This window comes from Monosiga brevicollis, genomic scaffold (genome assembly GCF_000002865.3).
Source record: "Monosiga brevicollis MX1 MONBRscaffold_2 genomic scaffold, whole genome shotgun sequence".
NCBI lineage: Eukaryota > Choanoflagellata > Craspedida > Salpingoecidae > Monosiga > Monosiga brevicollis.
Window position 1 is genome coordinate 1,457,900 of NW_001865039.1, and position 27,295 is coordinate 1,485,194.

The following is a 27,295-nucleotide window of genomic DNA, read 5'->3' on the forward strand; positions in this document are numbered from 1 at the left end:
CAAGTGCCAAGTAGAGATGCGGGATAGATACAATCCAACGCCACAACCAAGAGCGTCAACGCCGACGCAACCCCTCCTCTCGACCGGACCCGACCAGGGGGCCAAAACAGCCGAGCAAGCACTCACCCTCGGAGTAAAAAAAAGAGGGAGAGGAGGCAAGGCGAGGCGGTGGGGAAGAGCAAAAAGGCACCGACCCGACGCTGGGGAAAAGGCAGAGATCCCACCACAAGGGCAGCGGTGAACAGGCGGGGGGCGGGGGGGGACACCCGACCAGCGGGCGTCGTCGGATGACGATGCGATTGTGATGATGATCAAGTAGCTCTTCTTGATACCTCTCTTCCGTCCTGCTCTTCCCTCTCCTCGGCGACGATGTCGGCCAAGCGACACGACACCCCCCTCAAGTTTTTTGTGTGTGTGTGTGTGTGTGTGTGTGTGTGTGTGTGTGTGTGTGTGTGTGAAATGGGTGAGACAAAAGAGTTTTTACTCCTTTTGTCTCTCTCTGTCTCTCTCTGTCTCTCTCTCTCTCTAACCAATTCATCTCTCTCTCCTCTTTACCCAAACGCCTTGCGCCCAACCTCTCTTCATCGGATTGTGTGTGTGTAGACGAGCTTTCGCTGCTGCCCCAACCTATGGGTTTCTCAGATTTGCAGAGGAATTGGCGAGCGCGCCATGGTGTGGGGGACAGGGATCACTTCATTCTTCAGCTTTGTCCATCCAGCGTTTGTGCAACAGCGTTCCTCTGATGTGCAACACACTTCTTTTCCCCTAAGAGGGTACCACCATGTGCTCACAGAAAAATCATCATGATAATTACAATTTTATATTCGAATTGACATGCCTGTTGCCCAGCACGATGACGGCCCCTGTCTTGCTGCTGCCATTCGCAGCGTACCGCATCACGCTGCCATTCGCAGCGCACCGCAGCGCGTTGTCTCTCCTGTCTCGATCTCTCTGAAGGACTCACCAGCCGTGTGTGTGTGACGAAAAACATAAGAAAAAGCAAGAGCTTACCTACCAACGTTATTCGCTACCTCGCTCTTGTCCGGTCTCACGTGCCAGGTTCTGCATGGGGCATACACTGTACTGGTGTTGTGTTGTGTCGCTGTTCTTATCGTTATGGTCGTTTGTGGTGATTGGTGTGATGCTTTGGGCCAAGTCTGAGCCGGCGGGCGAGTTGCGGTGGTCGCATTGCTCCAGCACCGAGCTGGTACGGTGCAAGACGCACCCGGCAAAGAAGGTGCAGAGCAGGCACAAGGCGCCAGACTAACGACCCATGGATCGCCCCATCAACTCCGTCCAATATTCGCTACCCAAGTCATGCGGTTAATATCACGTTGCTACTTCGTGAACCTGTTACAACTCACACCAAGCCATAGCACATGTATCCCACCACCCACTTGTCAGACATTTTGATCCCAGTGGAATAAAGTAAAATACATACATGTCATTGCGATCGTCGGAAAAAAAAAAAAAAAAAAAAAAAAAGTTGACTGACGGCTGTTCCTGCTCCGCCGGGTCGTCCTGGTTGCCACCCTCTCACCCTCTCTGCTGCGCCTGATCGATATCAATAGGATGGATTGTGATGGGATCCGCGGCGTGGTCATCTACCGCCGGCTCGGAGAGCGCGTCAATGCAACACAAGTTGCAGCAGACGCCGATCATTCAGAAGTCAATCACACGACTTATGAGCTCATACTTCAACAGTAAGCCCCCACCCCTGTTGAGGCGCCTGTACGGCCTTTTTCCAGACTCCCGGAGAGGCCCCTCGGCTCGCCTTACAGCAACCACCCGATCAGCACCTCTCCCTCCCTCACGTTTGTACGGCCGTCCGTTTGTAGCATTTTTCCCACTATAGAGGCGGCCGTGACAAAGCGCCATGGTGCCAATGCCGCTCCAATTCCTCCCGGGGACGGCCTCTATCAGCGCGTACTTGCCCACGAAGCGAGCCCCGCGTTTTTTCGCACGAGTGAACTGCCCCTGCCCGTTAGGGCGCATGTCCAATACCCCTTTCACGCCCTAGGGCCCCTCTGGCCCGTTTACATCCATCGCGATGTATGAGCTTGCATGACGCGCCGGCTCCTGCTCGCCAGTACGCCATCCCCCTTGGTCCGGCAATTAATCCTCATGACGTGCCAATACATTTTCATACCACGTGTGCAGGAAAACGTGGCTTGTGCCGTTGTCATTGGTACTACTCAAGCTCTTCCCTCGGATTCCTGGGCCTCAGCTTGGTTGGCACACGGGCCGGTCGCGAGCGGGGCACCTCAGCATGCTTTTTTTCTGACCCCGCGCTCCCTGTTCCCCCTTGATCCGACATAGCACCAGCATGCCCATGGCAATTGCCGCCGCTGAGGCTCTTGTCCGTCTCGTCGCTCGATCCCTGAAAGGCGAATCCGTACGAGCCCTGCCCACCGTTGCTGACGTGCCTTGAGCCATCATCGCCCGCCTGGCCGGCGTATGATTTTATCAACAAGCTATATAACCGCACTTATGCCCGCCACCCTGCAGCTCCGGACGCTGCGGAGTGAACTCCTGACCTACATTCAGCTGACCATGCCATTCGGGTTTTTCAATGGGGCCAGCTATGCCCAAGTAGGCGCGCTGCTCGCGGCCGGCCGCACGGCCAGCGCCACCCCGCCAGCTACCTCTGATAATGTGAGCACTCTGACCTTGCTGTTGATCTCAGCAAATCATCTCGTCTTCTTCCGCCATCTTATATCAATCAGCTCATTTCGTCGTCCCACTACTCCGCCCCCATGCCCACTCGCTCGCTCGCTCGGTGCCCCCTTCAGATGCCAGCGTGGCGAACAGGCAACTATGCCGGACAGCCCGTCGTGCAATTTTTATTGCAGGAGCGATATGAAGGCATGCAATGCGAGTCGGATGTGAGATTTCTTCACTTCAGCTTTCAACTTGGCGCCTTTTTTCTTGCACAGTCTTCCCAGACCATCAGCCTGCAGGTGCTCAACCACTACCCTTTTGCACCTGATCTAGTCATGGGACGACGTCTTTGAGATCTATGGCACCCTGCACGCCAAGGTACAGCTGTACCCACTGGTTTTTTTATTTTGGTTTGACGTACCATACATCGTCTTATCTTTGAAAGCGCCTGGCTAACTTGGCACACAATCGTTGGGCGGGGCGTTTCTCTTCGCTTATCTTCAACATAGATTTTGCTGCCAGGATCACCCATGATCACCATCAACATCGAGTCCCAAATTCCGCTCTCTTACGTAGCATATCACCACAGTGTTCGGGTATGAACCTGCCCATGGTGGGGGCGCGGCTGCCCAGCAGCCGGTTATCAACTGAGCCTTGGTTTTGCCATATAGGAGAATAAAACTGTGCAGCCAGAGCATCGCTGGCAGCTGTCCCTCACCCCGCCAGAGGAAGGCTTCACCCTTTTGGCTTGCTCAGTACGTGCATTCTCTTCGACCAACGACGCCTGCTGGTGGGCTCTTGCCACAAAGAGTCTTCAAGTAAAATTTTACATTCGCTTTCCTCATTCGTTTTTCTCTTGCTTCCTTTGTCTGGTTGGGCGCCGACTCCCGCGTCAAACTCGGACGCAGGCCCGGACAAGTGGGTTAAATCCGCCGGTGCGGGGTTTTTACCAGATGACGGTGAGATAAACCGTCACACCCTGTTATCACCCCGAGCCGCATCTCATGGAAGCCCTTCCGCGCGGTCGTGATACCAGGAGAATGGAGCCCAGCGCGTCGACTTTTTGCTGCAAATCAAAGTGAATGAAGATATCTCCCTCGCTCATCTTGAGGGTCTAGAAGCGTTTTTGCCGTTTTTCCAGCGTGGCGTCATCAAACGACTTGACGTGCATCCACAAGCCGGTCGGTCAGCTGTTCTTGTTGGCCTCACAGATTTACCGCTTCGCTCGCGCTGGCTCACGTTTCTAATGGCTTGCTGCAGGCAACGCTGCAGTTCACAAGGCCCACGAGCTGGTTTGGAAACTGTCGCGAGCAGATTTTCAAAATAGCAAGGATCGCGAGCTCTCGCTCAAGGGGAGCGTCTACTTTGATCGCACTCAGCCAGATGTACCAGACCCAGACATGTTCTGCGAAGGCCTCAAGAGCTACGCCTCTGTCCTCCTCACCACCGCGGGCCACTCCTACTCTGGACTGCAACCTGATCTCAGTGCCATTAAGGTTGGTCATTCCTGTTCTTTATCGGTGCTCTCTTATGATGTCCAGCTATCACGTTGCACCCCAACCCTCACGGTTATCCTTCATCCCTTGCACGCTTTTGGTCTCTCCAGATCGACCCGGCACCAGCAGGCAAGTTCAAGCCTAGCTTAGAGGTGCGCGGCACCACGCACCAATTTCGCCTGTGGAATCTGCTAGGTGAAGCTCGTGGTTGGTTTGGTAGCACCAGCGAGGTTTTGCGCGGTGACTTGCGGTAGTCGTGGTCGCTCGTGTTTGCTTGCGAGTGCACATGCTTACGCCGACGCAGGGCATAACAAGCACAGTCAATTTATTCCTTTGTTTCATCGCTTAGATCATACAGCATCGTGCTCACAACACGATAGTGTTACTTCCGAGGAAAACGTACAACCACACAAACCCACACAAAAACACACAAAAACACACGCAACAGACTGATGCACCAACGCATTTCTCGGAGATGGATGGGCCGTCAACTTCTTCTGAGCACGCAACCCCCGTGCCAAATGTGGCTATTTTACATGCGAAGATCCATGTATGCGTCAAAGTGTACCGCGCTTTTGTTCAGACTGAAGCTATTCGTCCATGGTCACACAGCATCCACGCAACACCAGCTGATTGCTGCTCTCAAAGGCATCACTGGTGAAGGTCACCTCAAACAACTACCCAAAACAAAGCAGAAACTGTGAGAAGGCCCATCATCTTCTGCAACCACTTGTAGCATGCGAGTGCGCGCTCACCTCGTTGTCATCTCCATACGAGTGGCTGAGGCCGCGAAGCAACGGCAATTGCAAAGGGCCCTTCTTCCGCAAGTCATCGGCCCTCGCGACACGACGCGTGCGACCCTCATCCTGTTGGCATCACACGAGTATTATATCAGATAAGCGCCCCATAGCGCTGTTGCATCGGTCGGACGACCCATGTTTCTGTGATGGAAAGGACCTTTGTAGGCCGACATACCGGTGGCTTGGGCAAAGAGTAGTGCACATGGATCACAGGCAAGGGGGTCGCCACAAAAAGAGGGTGCTCGCGCACTTCGCCAGGTGGATTATCCCAGTAGCACCCATACAAAGTAACTCCGTGAACAAACATGCCCTCAGTGGGTGGCTCGCGCAGATGCTCGCGCTCACTGCCGTGATGAAGAAACCCACCCATTCGAAGTGTGAGCATCCAACAGAGACATGATAAGCAACGACAAGAAGGAAACAATGACCCTTCCACAAACGCACCGGGTTGTAGCTTCCGCAGAAAACCGCGTCCCTTCTCCGTTGCTCAGGACCGACTTGATCTTGAGCGCAGCAAGCACGGCTCGCGGGAAAGGAAGACACCCAAGCCCTGCGTTACATGCCAGACGCGTAGTGTGTATGAGTTCCCGGCTGCGCCCCGTGTAACACTCTTGCTCAGAACGAATGAGGCTACCAAAGGAGGAGAAAACCTAGGTATCACGCACCTAAGGAGGGATTGCGGAAACCACCGGATGCCACACGCTCGACCTCTTGCACGCGTGCCGTCATGCGCTCGCACCACGACGTGAGGTTAAAAAAAAAAAAAAAAAAAAAAAAAAAAAAAAAAAAAAGGATCAACGTTGAGAGCACACCGCGTGAGAACGCCACTTGGCCCCATCCGCTTGCCAGGCCTCCCTTGACTTGGCAGGGCATTCATGTTGCCTACAGCAGTTGCGACTCCTCGCTCACAACGTACATTGTAGCGTGCTGTGGGCTAGCCAGGCCCTCCCAGCTGGGGGGCACCCGGTTGTCTGCAATGCAGCGCAGAATCTCCACCAAATACGGAGACTTGGCAAAGACGCCCCGCACGAGGCACTCCAGCGCCTGCATGTCCCTAAATATACGGCGAACACTACGCAAGACGCTCTCCAACTGTATCTGGAAGCATCTGTTCGCGTCACGCATCGGGAACAGTGAGGGCTTTCGAGGGCATCCGCGCAAACAACAATTCAGGACTGTGGTGTTAATGTGCATGGAACCTCAACAGACTCAGAATTACGAGTTCACGGGGGAGAAAAAAAGGTTTTGCATCGACCAACACGACGAACATCCTCAAGACACGATGCTTGCGAGTGGTTCAAAAGCACAACGAACAAACAAAGTCGGGCGAAGCAGAGGAAAACTCACCGGTTAGCGGCTGGATTGAAGTTTGCAGACGAGAGCTTGCGCAGCGTCTTGACCAAGGAGGCCTCAGAAGGAAGCAAGGACATGACGCGGACAACCTCGACCGGCAGCAAACGGTCTTCGTGAACGACCAGAGGCTGTCGTTCTGAGCGATCGCGTCCTCGCGCCCTGGCTGTGGTACGCTTCACCGAGGCCATGGTCATGGACGAGCGACGCGGCTTGCTGAGGCGGGATGGCATGTTTGCCGACGAGATGTTGCGAGCCAGGTGATTTGAACGTGCTGCTGATTGCCCCGACTCGTCTAGCCAGGGCAACAAGACACGAAGCGCTTCGCGTAGCAAAAAGCTCACGTTCTCTGACGGCGTCTCCTTCACAGACTCGGCGGTGGACAACTGGCAGATGGATGACAATGCGGCGTCATCCAGTGACAGTGACGAGGCAACTTGCCGTGCCAAATCTAGCATCTGTGCTTGCCGTGACTTGAGCCGAGGGTTGATACTGGGCATCTTGTACGACTCCAAGCCCTGGAATGCATTAGACCCAGGTGGCGCAGCTGTGCGGAAAAATTCATAGCCGGGCTTGCAAGCACTGTTACTAATCCACATGGACAGCAGAGTGGATAGCATGCGTCGATCGTGCTGATTGGTCAATGCACTGCCGTACTGCAACTCCATGTAGTGGCGCAGCGCCACCATACGCTGGCTGCCTCCGCTCTGGGAAGCATAGACCGCAGCAGCAAAGTCCAGAGCCTCGTCCAGGTAATTTTGCGGGAACTCGACGGTCGATCGCCAGCCGATTGAGCCAAAGAGAGCGCGGCCCTGAAAGACCAAATGACAGAGACAAATGTTGTGAACCAAATGCAACCACTCGGGCCGCGACGAACAGGTCACCAGGCGTAGTGGCAAGTCGGAGAGGTACTGAGCCAAGCGGCGGCGCAGGGTGCTCTCTGCTGCTGCAGAGACCATGGTGCAGCAGGTGAGGAGAGGCTCGGGCAGGTGGGCCGTGCCTGTAACCAGCAAGAATAGCCGAAATTGATCATGACGCTGGGTTCGCATGGCTGCGCGCGCCACACGGAAGCAAGTCATGGCTAGATTGATGTTACTCTCGATGTCTGCCAAGAAGAGCCACCAGCCGCGCGCCATGGCCATGCGCAGGTGCGCCAATACCGCCTTGGGCTGGGCATGCTCGCCCACTGACATGATCACATACTCTGGGGCCTCAGCGCATTGCGCCACAAAAGCACGAGCCGTACTGCGTGGCTCAACGCATTGAACTACGGTCGGGTGGGCTGAGCCAGCTGCCGTGATCGTCTCAACAATGTTGCGGATGTTGGCGCGCACGTCCGAGCGTAGACGAAGGTAGCGTTGCGAATAAACATCGCAGGCCTGCGCAAAGCGATCTGGGCGCAATGCGCCGAGTATCATCAAGAAGTGTCGCGTGCCCGGCCCGGGCAGCCAGGAGGGACCAGAAGGCAGAGCCATGGTTTCCGGCACTGGCCCATCTTTCCAAGTGACCCAATCGCCACGGTGGCGTGCGATGGGCTCAACAAAGTCGGCCAAGGGCGCGAGCCATTCAGTGTCCCTCACCTCAGCCGTAGCAGACACAATGCGCGCCTCTACTTGGGCCACGCGGGCTTTGAGGTCTGCGAGGGGAACGATGCCCCCCTTGCTATCCACAGCAGGCCCAACGTCGAAAGTGGGCCAGTCGTGCTCGAGCTGCGGGTCAGGACGCTGTAGCCACTGATAAAACTCCTCTAGTGAGATGTCATCAGGAGCCGGCCCGAGTGTTTCTAGCTGAAGCGCCAGGACCATTTCCAGGACTTTGCAATTGGCCTCGCTTAGCTGCGGGCGAATGCGGCCAAAGAACTCACCCACCATGACGCCTCCAAGTTCCACGCCGCTGACGTTGCCCGAAGACAAGGCCTTTTGGACGGCGCTGTCAAAAGCCATAAGGAGCACATCGGGTACCAAGTAGGTGCTGTCCAACGCAGGTGCAATGCAGGCAGCGTGAGCAAGTGACGCCACCTCGAGCGCCACCGTGTCGTACTGGACCAAGGTGGACATGAGCTTTTCAGCCTCTGCCCGAGTTGCCGTGGCACGCCCTGCCAGCAGCGAGTACTCGCGCTGCGTTGCCACAATCTCCGCAGCCCACTCTTCAAGAGTTTGTGGAACCCGCCCACTCAGTTCTACGGCTCCGCCAGAAGGCGCAGGCATCCTGAGTGCCGATGGAGCGGCTACTGGCGAAGCGGCCTCCTGAGTGGCCGGTGTGGCCAAGAGCTGAAGCAAGCGCTGGCGCAATTTGTGGGCGCGAATCGTCTCGCTAGCCAGTGTCCCCATGCTTTGGCTCAGGGCTGCATGAAGCCCCGGTAGTTTGGACAGAACAAGCCGGGCGAAAAAGGTACGGTGCCATTCTGTGATTGTCGGCACAAGAGAGACCTGATGGACGTGTTCCTGTAGATGCTGGGGCACCGGCACTGGCGTTTGGCACACCAAGACCAGCTTGAAGGCTGGGTTCCACTCGACGACCTCTCCCGCCAGTACCAGCGCGCGACCACCTTGCGAGGTCTCGCTTTCCTGGCGCCGCAACAAGCTTAAGACAACCGGATCACGCCAAGCAGAATCAGTAATCTCGGTCATAATCACAAAGCTCCCCATGCCCAAAGCCAGTTTGATCTCGGCGCGCAGGTTCTGGCTGGTAAACTTGACAAGCCGAAGCGATTGCGGCCGCAGGTGATAGTCAGCATAACCAGCCGAACGCGGTGCTTGCTGCAGTTCACGCTGCAACCAGCTCACTGCCAAGCCAGCAGGATCATATAGCATACACCACTCATGTCGGAACCAGGTCATGCTGAGTCGCGAATGAAGAAGCGTTTCGCTGTTGAAGTGCAGCGCTTGATGTAGGCCAAGGTCATCCTCCACGTCAATGTCCAACCCGGTGATGTACTCGTGCAAACAAATGGTATCGAAAACCACTGGGAAATGTGCGAGCATCTGTTGCTCTCGCTCAGCAACCTCATCAAACACAGGCATTGAGAGCGAGCTGCTTCGACCAGGGTTGATGGGTTGCAAACGGGCCGTTTCTAGAGTAGCCACCAATGAGCTACGGCGACCACGGGTAGTGCGCGCCGCCACCTCGCTACTGCGGCGTGCACGAGGAGGCGTGACATGGCTATCCTCAGCACCATAGAGCTTGGAAGAGCTCTGCAGCGTCTGAATGAGGCTTGGGGGTTGGCGTCGCAACTGTTCGGTTGCAGACTCGAAGCGGAGGCGATCTTTCACCACGTGAGCCGTCACGCGCACAAAGCTCTCACGGGCAACGCGGCGTTGAACATCACTGGCCTGGCTAGTGAGCGCCACGCTGGCCGCAATCAAAAGAGCGTTACGCAAGCATACGACTCCGCCTATAATGAGACTATCCAGTTCTGCTTGCCAGGCCTCAATGTATGGACTGAAGCTGGCACGCTGCTGACGAGCAGCCTGCAGCGACTGCTCCAACTTGGTCTGACTGTCTTCGTACGCCTGCAGTTCGCCCACCAAGCGGGCGTAGCGATTTTGCGCTGCTGCAATATCTGTCGACTGCCGAAGCAAGTCTTCGCCGGTTTTAGGCGAGAGTAGAGCCGCAGCCGAGCTTGGACGAGAGCCCGAGCCACCCACATTACTATCCGCCAAGAGGGCCTCAGAGGCCAGAGTAGCAGCATCGGTCGAGCGCCGTTGCGTTTTCTCTTTCTCCTTCTCCTCGGCGTCAGCTGGAACTGCTGTCTGAGCCAGGGCGCTGGATGGCCGTGATTCTGACTCGTGCGTTCCCCCTGTTGCTGAAACCGAGTTGGCCGCATCTGACACATTGTCATGACTAGCCTGGCCGATGGAGGAAGAGGGCGGCAGTCCCTGATCCTGGGCCGAATTCGTCGTCACAGATGAAGCATGGGCCGGTGTCTTTGCACTTGGTTGGTCATTCGCGGCTTCCGTGGCTGTCTCGATGACAGCCTCGGAATGGCGATCGGCTGTCGCCAGCAACGGCGAAGATGCTGTCGCACGCACGTTGTCGACTTCGCGGCGATAGGCCAACATGGACATGATCCATTGCAACAGCACAGCTGCATCCTTGGACGCGTGGCGAGTTTGAGTTTCAGAGATGTGGGCATTCTGTACGTAAGTTTCGAGCAATTCATATTGCTCCTGATCCATCTGGCGAACGTCAAACTTTTGAATGGCTGGTAGCAACAACGGATCTTGTAGCTGTTTGGCGGTGTGAGCCCAGTTGTCGATAAAAGTACGTTGGTTGCGGCGCGTCGCAGCATCGCTGGGCAGTGGGCGGCGCAGCGCGATCATGAGCATGTCCGCTACATGCCGGATTTGCTCGGGTGGATTAGGCAAAGTGCGAACAGCGTCAATGCGTTTCAGCGAGAGGCGCGCCTGTGCGTCTGCCACACGTCGAAAAGCAGAGTCCAGGGCCATGCGCACAAGCATGCCGTGGGTTTCGCCGTGCGGTGCCACCAGCGTTTGGCGACGCTTGTTCATGAACGTATTGAGCATGTGCTCATCGTCGTCGCTCTCAAAGCCATCATCTGCCATGCCGTCAATCACGTCTGCCGCACTGTGGGCAAGCTCGCCCAAAACTGCATCAATTTGCTTGGCCAACTTGGCTAAGCAGATCTCGTTGTCCTTCCGCTCTCGCTCCAAAGCGGTGATTCGTGCATCGGTGGACCCGCAGGTGTCAATCACAGCCTGCAATTGGGCTTTCCGGTCCTCGGTGGAAATTCGCTCCCGCTCATAGACGCGAACAAATGCTTGCAGGCAACGATGAAGGTGCAGCAAATCGTATCGCTCCACGCGTTCAAGCAAGCGTGAGTGTGACAGAGCCGCCATGAGCTTGGCATGGTAGTCTCCTAGACCGTCCAAATCCAGCGATCTTGCGGAGGCACAAACCTAAGACACGAGTGGAGAACACGAAATGACAAGGAGGGAGGGGAGGGAAAAAAAAAAAAAAAAAAAAAAAAAAAAAAAAAGAGGCAAAGCCATGGGCACAATTTCCTGATGAGCACATGCTTGCAATTCTTAAAACACCAGGCTTGACGAAGCAACACGATCATCCGCACGGGAGTTGCGCGAGTCGAACAAACCTCTTCGAGAAGCTGGCCGGCCTGTAGAACACCACTGACGGACATATGCCGCATGCAAGGGTGATGCAAGAGCAGGGCCACTGATTCCTGGCGGTGTGTGACGGCATTGAGTGGCGTTACATTGCAAATGTAGCTGTTGGCAAACCAGGTCGGGAAGGCTTGGGCAAACTCGGCCAGCTGGCCGGTCCAATTTTCAAATAAGAAGACAAAATGCAAATTGTTTCGCAGGCGCCGTTTGAAGAGGGTCGAAGGTGACTCGAGCGCTGCATCGGACGCGTTGGCCTGGAATCCCTCCATGAGCGCTCGTTCCTCTTCGAGGGAGAACAGCGAATCGATGGACCCCACGGCGATGTAGGAGTTGATCTCGGCCAGGATGTCATTCGTCAAGACATTGCCCTCGATAACAGCCACACAGCGCTGGTTCTTTGTGCCGCAGTTGCGGTACAGGGCGCGCATTTCGCGATGAAAGCCGGAAAGATCGGTAAAAGCCATCTTACGCATCTCGCTTTGCGCGACGATGGCGGCACATTCAATCGCCACCGTCAATCGTGCCAGTGGGGGCGCCACAAACACAGCATGACCCTGCGGCATGTTAATGACACGCAGCAGGCGCTGGATGTGATGCAACATGCGCGGAGCCAATGACCACAGATGCCCTGTTTCCTCGAGCTTGTCCTGACATATTTGTTGCAAGCGGCCCTTGAGAATGGGCCAACGGGAGGCCAGACAGGACCCTTGCCGATGCTCCTCGCCTGCAGCGCTCACTGGTACCACTGCTTCTGCCTCGACAAAGTCAATAAACGTGTCCGGCCAGGCACTCGCCTCAGAATGGGCAGGTGGCCAGCTAACCATGGCTGATGCAGTGGCGTTGAGCTCGGCGGCGTCAAGGTGCGACACTGTCTCCACGTGAGAGTCGAGTGCAGCTCGAATTGACGCCTCGAGATCAGCACGCGGTGGAGCGTGCGGAAAACACGCCCCCCAGAGCTCGTCGACGAAGGTTGTCAGCGGCAACGTTACAGCAGACATATGAATCTGGTCATACGCCAAACTGACGCGCTCAAAAACATCGAGCACACACAGCCCTGCTGCACTCAGCTGCTGCTGAACGTGAGCCAGCGGTGAGTTGGCAGCCTCAAGGTCGCTGTTGGCCATGGCCCACGAATAATCGCGGCGGAAGGGAACCAAATTGTAATTGCTAAGCGAGGTGCCGTCTGTTGCGGCGGCGGCGGCATCATAGGTGGACTGGTCCGCCAACGGCGCCACCACGTCCTCCTCGATGACAGAGGGCGCTGTGTAAGGTCGGTTGAGGAAGGGCACGAGCGGAGCAAACGTTTCGCTATCTGCAAGCACGCCGTGCAAGAGCTGCATAAACCGAGAGTGGTGCTCAGCCAGCGTCATGCGGTCTGCTAAAACGGCGATACATTCTTCATACCACAAGGCCACCCGCTCCGTTTGTGTTAGGGTAAGAAGGTCTGCGCGGGCCATGCCCTTGGCAATCGCAGCCTGCGAGCGAAATGTACACGCCACGTGAAAAGAGTCGGGCGAGATGGGCACAAGTTGGCCTTTCCAACGGTCGGCCAGCTGGACTAGCATGCGGCTCAGCTCATCCAGCTCCATCAGAACTTGCAAGTAATGCTGATCGCGCTCCATGAGCTGTTGGTGCCCAGAAGCGGCGTCCCCGCTCTCGGTGTCACGCATAACGCCAGAAGGCGCAACTTGCGGCAAATTGGATGCCATCAAGGCTGCCAAGATGCGCTGATTTGATTGAGGCTGGCTGTTGGGAAGATATATGACCGTGAAGTGCCGGGCAAGGCGCGAAAAGGAATCGACTGTTTCCGTGCCCGCCATTTGGGGTTGGCCAGTGGCAATGATGCGCACGTCGGCAATCCAACGCACGCTGGCAAAACGATCCTTGTCCTGCGCCATGCCTTTGGCGGCTGCACCACCGTTGTTATTTGGCACGTTGCCGCTGGCCTCGGAGCGCGCGGGATGGTCCAGTGCATCACGGCGTGGTTGCGTGGCCGGAAAGCACTGGCCCGTTTCCAGGAGCAGACGCAGCGTTTCATAAAGCTCGTTGAGCTCTGCGTGGTCTTCACCAAGAGTGCGCGAACTGTCGAGGTCATCCGCAGCTATGATGAACGGTTTGCCACCTTCAGCACCGTAAACTTGCCCGGTCCGTTGAACCGTGTTGCGTGACATGAAGCGCTGAAAATGACCCGCAAATGTGCTGCTCGTGACGGCATACGCGTTGACGGCTGCATCCTTGAGTCCACTTTCCAGGAAGGCTTGGACAGTCTGTGACTTGCCACAGCCGTAGGGTCCGACAACAAAGACGTTGGCTTCCGTGTCTTCTAGCAAGCTAAGGAGTGTGTGTCCACAAACGACTTCTCTGTAGAGCGGGCCGGGGCGTTGCAAGATGTTTTGAGACGTGAGGGAGCAGGTGCAGAAGGACTAGGCACAGGGGTATCGAGTCAAATAACATACGGTGTATAGAAGAGCTCGGGCTCGTTGCCTTGCATGGCCCGATCATACTCGCGATCTGCATCGAGTGCGCACAATCAGCACCCATACATGAGCATAGGCAACACGAGAGTGCACAGAAATAACAAGCGGCACGAGAAACAATGTGGTACCTGTGGCCAGCTCAGCCCAGCTCTCCCAATCAGCAAGCGGTGAGATGTTGTAATCAAACACGGTCAGACCCGATTGTTCATCGGGTAAGAGAAGGGAAAGCTTGTTCATGGCTTCGTGAAATGGAGCGCGCTCAGTCTCGTGCAGCCCGCCCCCTGTGAGCCAACAAGGGGATGCAACGCGAAGTAGAATGAGCACATGATCGCAAACCCCATTGGCATGAGCTTAACGCACTTGCGCGCAAACACTGACAAGACCTTCTCTCCAGGTTTTACAGAGCACATGATCGACGAACAAACATATCCCCAAAGCAACAAACACGATACGACGCACCCAGCGACCAAGTTGTGGCAAAAAGGACGTAGCACTCGATATTGTCCTCGGGTAGAATCATGGCAGCTGACACAGAATTTGCCAAAAGAGCTGTCAACAACTGAGAAAAGGTGCGCACTTGAGTGCTGAGCGCTACGGCGATGACAGCGTGCGGCTGATTTTCTTGAAGATATTCGACCATAGGTAAAAAGATCTTGTTGATCAGATCCCGGAGTATGGCAGCCTCTTGGGAGCGTCGCGTGGCAAGCCAGGGTTCCAGGAAATGCATGGCCTCGAAGCAAGTTGACGAGACGCGCACCACACGGGCGTGCTCTACGAGCTCCTGGAGATGAGGCGAGTCGGCATCCGCGGTCTCAACAATCCACTTGACGTTGCGAGGCTATAACGCGTATCCACGACCGTATCCATTCATGTCGTACAATATAGCGTGCAAGCCCATGAGCAATAAAATTGCATGTGGAACATTTCAAAGGCACTGAGCAAAAGTTATGATAACATGCGCTTCAGCACTCAAGCACTTACCACGGTGAGCTTATCCCCGAGACCCAGCGTCATGGTGGGCTCCTCATCACCAAGGAAATAGCAATTTAGAATAGAAGCCCATGTGCCATCCAAGTTGCCATCGAGGTGAATCCAGTGGCAGGTGCTTTCGTCACCTGCCTCTCGCGCCTAACAAATAAAAGGGCGTGTGGACACATGCGCACATTTCATCAAGCAAAATAAAGTGAAAATGAAAATAAAAATGTGCAAGTCAACATGGACACTAGAAGAGTGGATGAACTTGTCACATGCGCTTCTCACGACAGGGTGATTTGCGGTCAACAAGACGATGACTGGCCCAACAGGAATAACAGAAAGAAGGCGCCTCAGTGCTTACCCGACGAACGATATCAGTCAGCAACCCGTCGACCCAGTCCACCTCGTTCAGAACGCCTCCAAAGAGGCGGGCGTGATCGATGCACACGGGATAGACGTGGTGAATGCGGGGCTTGCCGAATTGCGCGGTTTCATCGCCAGCATACGACCCGATCAGAGTTTCAATCAGCGTTGATTTTCCAACGCCCGGCTCGCCCAGCACAATGGTTACAGCACTGGCTTGAAGGGCAGAGTGTAGAGCGTGTGCCGTAGCGAGCCACGTGCCATTCGTTGTTAAGCCTCGAAGACTGGCCATGCGCAAAAGGTGTTCATTTGCGGGCCCCACGGGCATTTTCAATCTAGCCAAAAAAAGTGAAATCGACGAATCTGAGTTACGAGGGCGGGGAACACAAGAATCAACCAGTGCACAAAACAAGGTGGCTGACAACCATACCGCGGATACAACAGGCGAAACTTGGGTGCCACAGTTTCTGCAACTTCGGCAATGGTGTGCTGATCACGAGAGTCCAGAGCGCTTTGATAAAACTCAAAGATCGCGCAAGCCACGGCCAAGCGCTCCACCTCATCGGCTGCTACGCGGTGAGTGTGCTTTGCGGCCGTTAGCGTGCCATGTCGGCGTGGATTCGAGACCTTGTTGGCCAGTACTGAGCCCACACGTTGGTGGGCGCTGCCGCTTGCAAGGTTCGAGCCGCGACGCGGAGCTTCGTTCAGTGCAAGCTCCTCGTTCTTAATGGCCTGAGGTTGGTGCGAGAGCAAGATAAGTCCAAATAGTCTGTGGTATCCTCGCGGACCCAGCCACAAACATGAAAAAGAAGCGCAAGAGGCCGGCTCACCTCTACGCGTGCAAGAACCTCTGGAATGGTACGCAAGATCTTTTGCCAGGCGCGAAAGCCAAAGCTCAGCTCAGACCGATTTTGAAAGAGATCCTGACACAACTGTCGACGGTTGCCGCACACCAGATAGTGATGAGAAGGTACCGAGCCATCAGCTATGGAAAGCGTCGTGGCTTGCTTAGCAAAAAGGCATCACCCGACAATCATGGCGCACCGAGAGGGCTTGTGTGGCGGCCTCGGCAACGTCCTCGGCATGAGCAAAGAGGCCGGCAGCCATGGTGCAGATGCGAATGATGGCCTTGGGATCCGGCCGTATACACTGTGCGCAATACGTTCAACGAGAGGTGTGCGTCAGCAAAACTTGAGCGTGTCAATGTCCCCATACGCAGATGCAGATGAACTGCGACAGCACGGACGGGACATGACAAAGACCCAACACCGCGCGGCATTGCTCCCAGACCTTGATATCTCGAAAGGCATCGCGAAGATGGCGAGGAATCTTGTCCGGGGGATTGGACACATGGAAGGTAGCAAACACAGCAAACGGGCACCCGTGATAAGCCGTGTAGCCGCTCAAAATGTCTTGAACCGACGTCTTCTGCAAGTGCCCACTGCGAGGTGAGTCTGGCTCTTCCACGTCCTCCTGCCCAGACGAAGCCATTGGAAAGGTGTTTTGCATGCGAAAGCGCATGAGGCGCAAATGCTCCACAGCCATCACCAACACGTGATCCGGCAGTTGGGCGACGTCGTCCAAAACGCCCCAAACTTCAGAAAAGCAAATGCCGTTGAGCAAGCGCACCACGCTGGTGCTGTTCATGGAGCGCGTGCACGTGATCTACCAGGAAGGCCAAAACAGAGGCAAACGCACAATACGAAAGAGAGAGAAGCGTCATACCCAAAATCCAGCCACAGTCTATATCCAACGACGGCAAAAGCAAAACACTAAAGAGGCGCGCCCATGCGAGCTGTGGGAATACAAACCTTGTAGACATGACGGCCCAGCATCTCCCCCAAGTGGTCAACAACATGCGATGGCTGTTCGCCACTACTGCTGATGGCTGGGATGGGTGCGCCGTTGACCCCACCGCCCTGGCGCAAAACGTTGAGCAAGAGCACGTGGCCTTTCATCATCAGGGGCTGAAGAAAAATGGCCTTGGGCATGCCAAGAAAGTCTCCTGCAAAGGGCAGCGTGGCCTGCAACGCGTGCATCTCCAATTGATCATGATCTGGGTCGATATACCAGCTGCCAAAAAAGATGTTCAAGGAAAACAAACAAGGTCATAAATGGCCATACGCGCACCAAATGCTCAAGATAAAGCATACAACGGCAATGCGGGATGAGGAGATTGTGTTGGCCCCGTAAACGTAAGTGCGAGTGGTGGCTTGGACATGCACCCATTATGGAAAGGCCGGCGATTTCCGATCAATGCTCAAGACCCACATCCCAGCGCGCTTGAACACTGCATTGGCAGACATTCCAGTGTGCAGCTTGGGGTTGGAGCAGGCGCAAAAATCATGTGGAAAACGCCTTGTTGTTCTTGGGGGAGCTCGCTGCAAAGAGGCACAACCTTGCCCCTTACACTAGTTACTACCCCGTGCTAAATATCTTTGTTGTTTTATGGCTTAACGCAAGAGCGGGATAGAACTGGAGTAACAAAAGTTTGAGAGGGGCCAGGCAGCAACCTACCGTGGATGCTTGATCCAATGGAAATCGCTGAGATCCCGGCATCGCACCGAGGCCAGGTCATTGGTCAACTCACGAAAGTGAGTGAGCAACACGAGCACAGCCTGCATTTTGAAGACTTGTTGTGCCGTCTTGCGCCCACGTTTGCGAAAGAAGCTACTGGATGTCACTTTGTGAATCCATGAGGAAAGCTCGCTCATGGCACTTTTCAAACCGTTGCGATTGGCAGACATAAGCTCGAGCGCCCAGACGAGCAATGCGGTCCAATGCAGGCGAAGTGCCATCAACGTCATTTGAAGCGGCTCCGAATTAAGACTCTGGAGCGCGTTGAAGGGAGCATAAAAGGAATGCCGAGCTGCAGCTGCTGCAGCTGCTGCAGCTGCACCCTGTGCGCTCGAATCCTGACCGTTGTTCCCAGAGGGAAGCTGTGGTGAGGCTTCGCCATGGTCAGGCTCGTCATCAAGCAAATCAACGGGCGTGGCCACGCGTTGCTCCGGGCCTGAGTTGCGTCGATCATCGCCACTCGCGTCAAGCCCAGCTACACGCAAGGAATCAAAAGCGAGCGTAATTGCCTGTGCCGGTCGAGCACGCAGCTTGCCACACAACGCATGGATTCGCTGGCGCACGTCGCGTGAAACTTGTGATAAAAGCTGGGTCATCCACACGTCTGTCTGCAAACCCATTTGCACAGGACTAGAAAGCATGGACAAATGCACCAAACCATGAGATGAACAGACATGCAAATGAGGCCTCTTCTCTTCTTCCAACCCTACTGATCATGGAGAGACCGGCGCTTTTCTTGAACCCAACCTGGTGAGCTCGAGTTGCTCTCCATGGGCGTTATAGACGCCCTTGATTTGACAATGGCCGTCTTGATTGCTTTCATCACTTGTGCCAAGCGAAAAGGCTTGAAACATGGGTAGAATTGCCCTCCAAGCATCTGAGAGCTCGTGGGCATCCGACGCTGGCGTTGTCTCGCTGAGCGCACGCAGCAAAATAGGGTCCGACGCAAAGTAGAAGCTATAGGCAGATGTTTAATATATCAAGATGCGCTCGTGAATGACTCCCATTTGCCCCTCTTCCCCCCCCCAGAAAAAAAGAAAAGAAACTCCCCCTTGGTTAACAGCCCCGCACACATTCAGTTGGTTTTGATAGCACAAACCGAAAAAATTTGTTGCGGCGGCCTTGGAGATAGTCTGCCAAAGTGCGACGACAACCCTCCAAGCGTTCAAACAGACTTTGTAGGGCGCTTGCCTTTGACGAACTACCATCGCTGCCAAAGCAAAACTGTGCGCGCGCAAGAACGAACGAGGAGCAGGAAAGCGATCAGCAGGAGGAACAAGAACAAGACGAGAAGATGAGTCCCGCTGTCATTGACGTGCTTCCAAAACCAGCTTTCAAGTTTGATGAGTCCGGGTAGCCTACCTGCATAATATTGCCCACGTCACGCGCAGTTTGCGCAAACTTCAAAAAGTCGCGCTCAATCAGGTTGAGCTGATGCCGGGGACCTTCCATCACGACATGCACCATCATGATCTATGATCAATTGGGTCGTCACAAACACCCCAATGGTACAACCAACAAGGCTGTGAGAGGCTAGCGCAGACGAGTCAATGCATGTTCATGCGCTGCAGTGCGTCACAAATCCTCTGACCTTCATCTCGTGGGTCAAGCCTTGAACATCAAGCCACTGCTGCAGAAAGGTGGACACGCCCCGTAACTTGGCCAGCCACGAAACGATTTCATTGCTAGATGTAGTCCAGAGCGTGAAAGGTCAGGTGTGATTGTATACTTGCACGACCACAGCGTGCGACCACCCACCGATGCGGCCCAAGACTCGGCGACGTGAGCATGCTGTTTAGGCGCATGAGTGCATCCTGAGCCGAGGCGATCATGCCCTGTGTAGCTTGGCGTTCCAACGAAAAGCCCTAAACACCAATCCACAGGGCATGCGTGAATAGTTCTGGCACCGCTGATACTTTGGAAACTGCTGTTGTGAAATGTTGCCAGCCCATGCCGAGTCATTTCTTTTAACTAACCAGCTTGGGAGGCTTGCCATGGAAAGGAAACGCGCTGTCATTCCAAAGGGACTGGATGGCAGCCAATCCTTCCTCCAGATCGGCCTCGGCTACCGTTGCCAACGAAAAAAATGGTGGGATGAAGGAACCGGATGGTGCCGTGCTGCGTTGCAACACACAACTGAATAAACACGGCCAAGGAAAAACTCACCGGCAGCAAGGCGCGCAAGCTCTTGAATCTTGTGAGCGTAGTCCACGAGTTGGAGACTAAGCACTTTACTGAGGGTAAGACCCTCAAGTGGGAAAGTTGTCCCTGTAATGTGCATAATTTCGCGCCAATGACGATCTCGGATAAAGGGCTTGGCCATGAGCTTCAACAACGGCAATGACTGTCATTGCACACGCCACACTGATGGTGAGATACAAAACGCCAACGTCACAGGGAAGCCTAAAAATCACAAGATGCACCATCAAAAAAGCCAGGTGCAAGTGCTTCGGGGCTTCGTACCTCAAGCTGGCGCTTGATTGTCTCAGCCATTCGGGAAAAGGCTTCCCACTGGCGTAGACCACTCGGGAGCTGCTCCAGCTGCTGTGCCAGCTCTTGTAAGCGCGTCTCGGTTGCATCGAGATCTGCCTTTTGCCAAGGTGTTTCCAGCAGCGCCGTGTTGTCCTTGACAAACGTCTGATACATGTGGTACAGGCGCCACAATTGCTGAATTTTGCTGCGAATGAAGTTCAGTTCGGCAAACTGTGTTATCGGAATGCTCAGCAAATTTTGAACAGTCGCTAGTAGCCGTTGTTCTTCTGCAAGCTTGTCATAGAGCTCCTCAAAACGTTGCAGTCGTACCAGGGCCTCGTCGGCGCTGATCCCCTAGTATACGCCAATCCATCAAGACAGAAGGCGTCATCTGGAGATCGGCTGAACCGAGACCTATGCAAATCAATCATGCTACACCATACCTTCACCAAAGGGCCACTGGCATCAAAGCTATTGCGAAGGTGGATTGATGCCACCATTAGTGTCTTGACGTGTCCGTCAATCTGCCGCTCAAACTCAGGTTTACGCTCCTTGGTCAGGTGGTATCGGACCTGTACCGTGCAAGCCATACCCAGCCCCGCACCCAATGTCATACCAAGGTTGACCATGAGCAGCAGCCATGTGTCACCGCACTTTTGCATTCAAAGCAATGCCAAACCTGGTGCGACAGCTGATCCAAATTCGCTTGCTGCGTGCGAAGGTCACTGAGACGCTTCACCTCAGCGTCTGATAATTCGAGGCCTTTGGATAAAATTGCCAGAAAAGCACCAAATGTTAGAGTCCTGCGCAAGAGTTTGACCAAATCCCACCGAGGTCCGTACCGATCAAGTGTAAGATTTTATAGGCTTCTTCGATCGGCACAAGATTCACCTCCTACGTGTGAGAAGAGAGTTGCACCAGGTGAACTAAACGCCGCTTGTTGGGAACAAGCGCGCGCGTGGAGGCGGGGTTGTGCAGATTATTCAGGCGGACCTCCGCAAATGCATCGCCCTGTGCTTGAAGAACGTCAATCATGCCTTGAAGATCAATCAGAGAGGTCACCTCTTGCTCAAGTTTTGATCGCAGCCGAACGGCCGCCTATTTTGAGCAAACGCCCCTCCGTGAGGACAAGAGGACAGGAGGCATGTTTCGGTACCAAACAAGGCCAATTGCTAGAAGCATCTTTTGGACAGAAACTACTCACCTCTTCGGCTTGTTGCAGCTGCTCACGAACTTCCGTGTGCAATCGGGCAGCGCCAGCCACCTTCCACTGATTGTATTCGGAACGAAGCGCAAACTTAATAGGCCGACAGTCGAGGACCAGTGGACCAGAAGTAAACAGCGCATCCGGCAAGGATTCAATCTTCTCTTCGACTCGTTTGATTCGATCAAGACTTGAGTCTGGATTTACCAGGGCTGACACAGTCAAGGTGTCTGCTAAATCAGACCTAGCTCAGAAGGGAAGGAGACGGGCACGGGGACCAAAACAATCAACGTGAGCAGAGTACAACAAAGGCCCACGTCCTTTTGCGCTTGCCGTCAAGGCTCGTAACAGGCCACAACAAGCCCACCCAGCCCATCCAACTGACTCACCGGGAAGGCTGCTCAGTCAGCCCCCACAGGCGTAGAGAATTATCCAATGCGGTTAGTTCATTTTGACACTCTGCCCACAGGGCTCGCCAAGCACGGCGCACATCATGAGACAAGGTCACTAGGCCATCGCCACGCAAGACATCCGAGGCCGCCATGTCTTGGGTGGATGTATGAATGGTAACCAGCGCACGCTCCAAGTCATGGAGCTCGTCAATCTGTTCGGCCATGGTACGTGATGCCAGTTGTTGGCGCTCACGGCGGGTGGCCGAGGCAGAGCGCACACTCAAGCGTGACAGGTGCTCGCGTAAGGATGCCGTCTGTGCACGCATGGACGACCGCACTGAAGCAGACGCCTCGCGTACAAACTGCATGCTCTCCATATAAACGCTTGCGGCGTCAGCCATGATATCATCCATAAATGACTCCATGCGTGGGCCGGTAGGCTTGGCAGTCAGGCGCGGCGCAGCCATCTCCACAAGCACCATAAGACTGAAATCATGTTGCTCACTATGCATCCATTGCAGCAAGTCCTCGAGCGTGTGGCGGATGCACGAATCCAAGCTCTGCTCCGCACGGATCTGAATTAGGTTGATCAGCTTCAGCTAAGTGTGGGTGATGGCGTTGGCACGCCATTTCAAGGTGAGAAGGAACCACAAACCGTGCGCAGATCTGTACAGGACGCGAAAGGCTGCAACAATGCAAGTTGTGTCTCGAAACGTGCGTGCACTTGTTGCCGGGCTAGCAAACACGCGTGTGGGGGCCAGGAACATGAAGAGCGAAAGGAGAACATGGCATTACCTTGTGTTTGAGGAGTTGCGAGGCATCCCAAGAATTGTCATGAACAAATGAGTCGGAGCGCAGCAGCTCAACGCTGGTCAGCATCTCTTGCAGAGCCACGAAAGCGTTGCTCAGGCGATGTTTGGTTGTCACATCCTGCGTGCTGACAAGCTCAACGCGTCCGTGCAGCATTGTCTCGGCACTATGCTCGCCGCGAGGAAAGTGTACAAAGGTGGAGGCAGCCACTCCGTTGAGTTCGGGCTCGATCACGCAGGCCAGCTTGTCCTGGAGCTGTTGAACACCAGTGTCCAAAACGTCTAGTTTGTCACAGACGGCGCGCACAAACACGTCGATATTGGAGGCTTCCCAGGTGAGCGAAACAAGCCCGGGGCGCATGGCCTGCATAACAGCGTGGTACTGCGGCAGCAACAGGGGCTTGATCAGCTCGTCAATGGCGCTATTAAGCGCGTAAAAGCGGTCCAACATGCCAGTCAGTTGATCGGAAAACTGCTTGTACTTGCTGGCACGCGTCACCAGCGCGTGCATAGCAGCCGGAACTTGTATATCGGCTTGTGACATGGCACGCACTTCCTCCATGAGAGTCAGGACATTCTGGTCAATGTTGACCACAAGGCGGTTGGATGTTGGGTGTTGAACAAGCAAAGTGGCGCACATGCCTGAGGCCATAGCTGTGTGCTGAGAGCGCCATTCACTTAGCCACCGCTGCTGGTATTCGACGAGGGTTCCGTTGAGGGCCTCGAACAGCTCGCGCGTTTGAGCTGAGGGAGAAGCCCTCTGGTATACGTCGGGGTTGGCCGCAAAAAAGGCCATGGGGCCGGCCATTTTGTCTTGCAACCGGCGAGCCCAGAGGACGTGACCAATGACTGGCGCTGCACTGCGCTGGATCGGAGGGTTGCTCTTTTCGCGTTCGTAGACCGTCTGGAGCTCACGCAACTCCTCAGAGTAAGCCTCGTACGCATGAGTTTTGAGATCCAACAAGCAGACGCGCAGCCCGTCCCGATGTTCAAGTGCCTATTGCAAGGAGTAAGGTGCACATGAAACGACGCACAGAGCGAATCTCGCGAGAGCCTTGTGAAACCCAGATTGGATTGCCCAACCCTTACCCGCAAGCGTTGAATGCGTTCAATGGCTTCTTTTGCGTTGTTGATCGAGGCAAGCCAGGTTGGAAGCTCGAGCTTGAGTCGCTCCTCGACGTGGCGCGTTTGCTCCCAGATTGTCGCCACGTCGCGAGAGAAGCTGTCATCAGCGTAGACAATGTCAAGGCAGTCTCGATGGGCTGCAATGGTGTTCTCGACAAGATCAGCGTGATGCACGGCCAGCTCCAGCACCTCGATTTCTGAGCACGCGCGCCACTCCCGAGCAAGCGCTGAGTAGGTCAGACTCAACTGCAAAGCGGCCTCCAGTGCCTGCAGGCGATCACGGAGGGCATTGACGTCGTGAAAGACCATGGGTGAGACCAAAGATAAGTCGATCGTGGAGCCGCTTCGAGTTGTGCGGGCGCTTTCTCCAGTGCTGCCAGCTGGAAGCAGACGAGTGCGTCCACTTGGCTTGCGCAGCTCTGCCAATGAGTCTTGAGATCTAAAGGTCGCCCATTAGCGTGTGACGTTGCGTTGGTAAGCCCAGAGGTAGAGATGATTTGGCCGGAACAGATTGGCCGCACTGCACATGAGTGGAGAAGTCGCACGTACTTGCGCTTGCCAAGGGCTTGCAAGCGGCGACTGAGAAGGGGCAAGAAAGTATTGACGTAGCGATCGCAATACTTGCTCAGCTGTCGACAGAGTCCGATGGCCTCCTGACGACGTTGGCGAACGAAACAGCAGCAAAAGATGCAAAGGAAACATGAGATCAGCCCCGCGACCATAGTGGAAAGGAACGTGGTGATATGAGGCAGGCAGTCTCGGCAAGCGGTGTTTCTGGTTCCGGTTGAGAAAATCAGGTCAACAAGCAGTGTTGATGGTCAATCAACATGATTGACGCGGCGTTGGTGATTGACAAACCTTGATTTTAGGCGAGGCGGCCAAACGAAGCTGGAAAACAAAGAAACCAAATTAGAAAGCGGGACAAGTTTGGAAAAAAAAAAAAAAAAAAAAAAAAAAAAAAGGCGCAATTATGGTTTCAAAAAGTCGCAGGGTCTACCTGAGCTGAATCCTCGTTGCTCGAACGTTGCAACCAGATGGGAAGATCGCGCACGCCGCGAGTTGCAGCGAGCAAGACGTTCAAAATTTTAAGGCGCTTGGCCACGCCGTCATTTTCGGCAGTGCGGCTCAGTAGTAAGCGACACGCTTCGGCAAGTTCATCAGAGAGCCGAGTGAAAAACACTTGTGCAAAGTTGCCCGAATTGAGATGCCGCAACAAAGAGCTCCCAGCTTTGACGGTGTTGACCAAATGATCAATGGCGGCCTGTGCACTCTCCAGACCTATATCGCAACGAGCGAGCAAATGTGACTGGTGGCCGTAGAAGCGAAACGGACGCAAGCAGATGCAGACATGCTGGCTCACCTGGCTGAAGGGTGGTCATAGCATGAACGCTCGAGGCCGCACTCTCAAGAAATTTGAGAATATCACGGGCTTCATTGCTGGCATCGGTAATGGCGGAATCGACCACGCGCCAACGTTTCACGATTCGAGATTGGGACGAGATGAGAACGTTGATGATATTTTGACAGACAGAACCCTTGAGTTGGTCTGTGATGCTGGCTAAAAGGGTGAGGCGGTGAGTCCAAAAGTCGAACTCCCCCTGCAGACTTTGATATCGCACATCACGATCAAGAGCTGCCTCGGCAAGCAAGTCCTCGACCAGAGAAATCCATTCATCCACGAGCTGTTCTGCCAGGTTGACGGCAGCCAAGGGAATTGCACGGCCTCCAGGCCTCAGCTCAGCAAACTGGGTTTCGTGCGAAACGCGAAGCGTAGCTTTGCGTTGGAACGCAAGTCGTGATTCAACATCCAGCCCATCTGGCATGGCGTTGAGCATGCGATCGACTGACTGTCGGCAGCAGCACATGACCATGAGACCGTTGATGACATGGCACATGCAAAGGGTCAACAGGTAGAAGGAGGAAGCAGGTACGACAACAAGGAAAACGGCAGAGGAGTCAAACAAACAACAAGAAATGGTAAACAACGGCTGGACCTACCACTTTAAAAGCACCGACTTGATCGTCGTTGCACGAGTTCCAATCAGCCGCGGCGATCGCAGGTAGCACCGAGGTCAGGAAACTGGCCTGGATCTCAGGGCCAAGCTCGGGCTCGATTTCTCCCCAGCACACACTGTCAGTGAATGCCGTAACATCAACAGAGGCACTGGAACGCAATGAGCCACCTGACGTTTCAGCTGCCGGGGTTGCCGGAGCGGCTTCACCGCCTGTTTCAACACCGGCGCCAGGGGACTGTGGCCCTAAGGCGCTGACTGGCGTCGATACATCAGGCGCGTCAGCTGGCGTTGGTTGATGCTCATCTTCAGGTGCGCTGATGGTAACATTGCCGCGAGTTCGCGGGGGCCGATCTTGGAAGGACACGCCAGTCGAAGTGGCAGCTCCTGCGATGTCCATCGCTGATGCGCCCACACGGCTACCGCGCATGCGGCGAACAAAGTACACACACTTATCTTGGAAATGAACAGGAACGGTGTTGCTGCACTCAAACTGGCTCACGCCGGTGGCCAGAGAAACAGATGTGGTGGGAATGACGTCGTCGCTGCTGCCTTCGTCATCACTGTGAGCAAAGTCTGAATCGCCATCCGAGCCCTGGTGAATGGCGCCAGTCTCTGGGTCTGAGTCGAAGCCGTTTTTCCAGGAGGAGTAGTCATCGCTGTTTCTGAAAGTTGAGCGACGGGCAGGCCCTTGCTCTTGCCATACAAACAAAGTACGATGCTTGGTGGCTCCTGAGGGTAGATCTGCGCGCTCCTCGTTGTTCTCCTCTGTAAAAGTCAGAAAGCATTCGAGGGTATCCTGTTGGCAGAGAAAGGTTTCCAGTTGCGCAGACTTGAGCGCATCCCCAAACGACTCTTGCAGTTTGGAGACGAGCCACCAATGGCGACCGTCCATTTGCGCTATTCAAGAGTGTGAGATGGCAGGACCGAGCCGTCAGCGTGGATTGTGTTGAGATAAGCAGCAACGAGATGTCCAGCGAAGTACCCAGAGTGGTTCCCAGGGCAGGCAAGCCAACGCGACATACCAGTGACTCGATCATAGTTCATGGTCGCCATGATTGTCATTCGCCGTTACGTGGGCCAACGACGACGCGGGAAACGTCTGGAGAGATCAGTGTATTGAAGACACGAGCCAGGCTCAGCTGGGCTCAACCAGACATGCTGGGCTGCACGTGAGCCCTTGCATTCGGCGTTGGCTCTTTACAGAGTTTACAGAGACTGTATGCTGCGCATGAACCGACATCCACCAGCGAAACGGCGATGAGATGACCTTGTACCGTGCGTGACCAGCAGCAGTCAGCTGACTTGCTTCGAAGAGAAATTTGGCGAGGATCCAGGCAAATGGCTGCCAGAACCTTTATCTGGGAGCCAATCTGTGTGGTAGTGACGTACTTGAAGCTTTGAACAGGTGATCCCGTACTTGTAGCCGTCAGGATCGGCC

General features: G+C 54.8%; 2 protein-coding genes across 2 annotated transcripts; one reads left to right on the forward strand and one right to left on the reverse strand.

Moving 5' to 3' along the window:
• Positions 1-2,553: 2,553 nt before the first annotated feature.
• On the forward strand, positions 2,554-3,312 carry MONBRDRAFT_5031 (uncharacterized protein; the record flags this gene model as incomplete). The annotated part of the gene is made up of 4 exons (XM_001742172.1): positions 2,554-2,655; positions 2,793-2,885; positions 2,995-3,039; positions 3,238-3,312. The coding sequence occupies 4 exons, from the start codon at positions 2,554-2,556 to the stop codon at positions 3,310-3,312; spliced, it is 315 nt and encodes a 104-aa protein (XP_001742224.1).
• Positions 3,313-4,747: 1,435 nt separating this feature from the next.
• Positions 4,748-26,910, reverse strand: MONBRDRAFT_22149 (uncharacterized protein; the record flags this gene model as incomplete). The annotated part of the gene is made up of 41 exons (XM_001742618.1): positions 4,748-4,834; positions 4,913-5,023; positions 5,133-5,301; positions 5,402-5,480; positions 5,517-5,587; positions 5,874-6,065; positions 6,305-11,226; positions 11,421-13,809; positions 13,905-13,959; positions 14,054-14,206; positions 14,385-14,763; positions 14,907-15,053; positions 15,262-15,598; positions 15,694-15,995; positions 16,094-16,195; positions 16,308-16,412; positions 16,554-16,928; positions 17,075-17,336; positions 17,781-18,470; positions 18,588-18,797; positions 18,940-19,064; positions 19,203-19,313; positions 19,432-19,525; positions 19,599-19,705; positions 19,817-19,905; positions 20,007-20,184; positions 20,304-20,666; positions 20,756-20,884; positions 20,992-21,074; positions 21,155-21,206; positions 21,306-21,410; positions 21,517-21,760; positions 21,906-22,507; positions 22,704-23,714; positions 23,807-24,281; positions 24,392-24,495; positions 24,701-24,730; positions 24,840-25,120; positions 25,203-25,689; positions 25,841-26,754; positions 26,880-26,910. The coding sequence occupies 41 exons, from the start codon at positions 26,908-26,910 to the stop codon at positions 4,748-4,750; spliced, it is 16,752 nt and encodes a 5,583-aa protein (XP_001742670.1).
• Between the last annotated feature and the right edge of the window lie 385 nt (positions 26,911-27,295).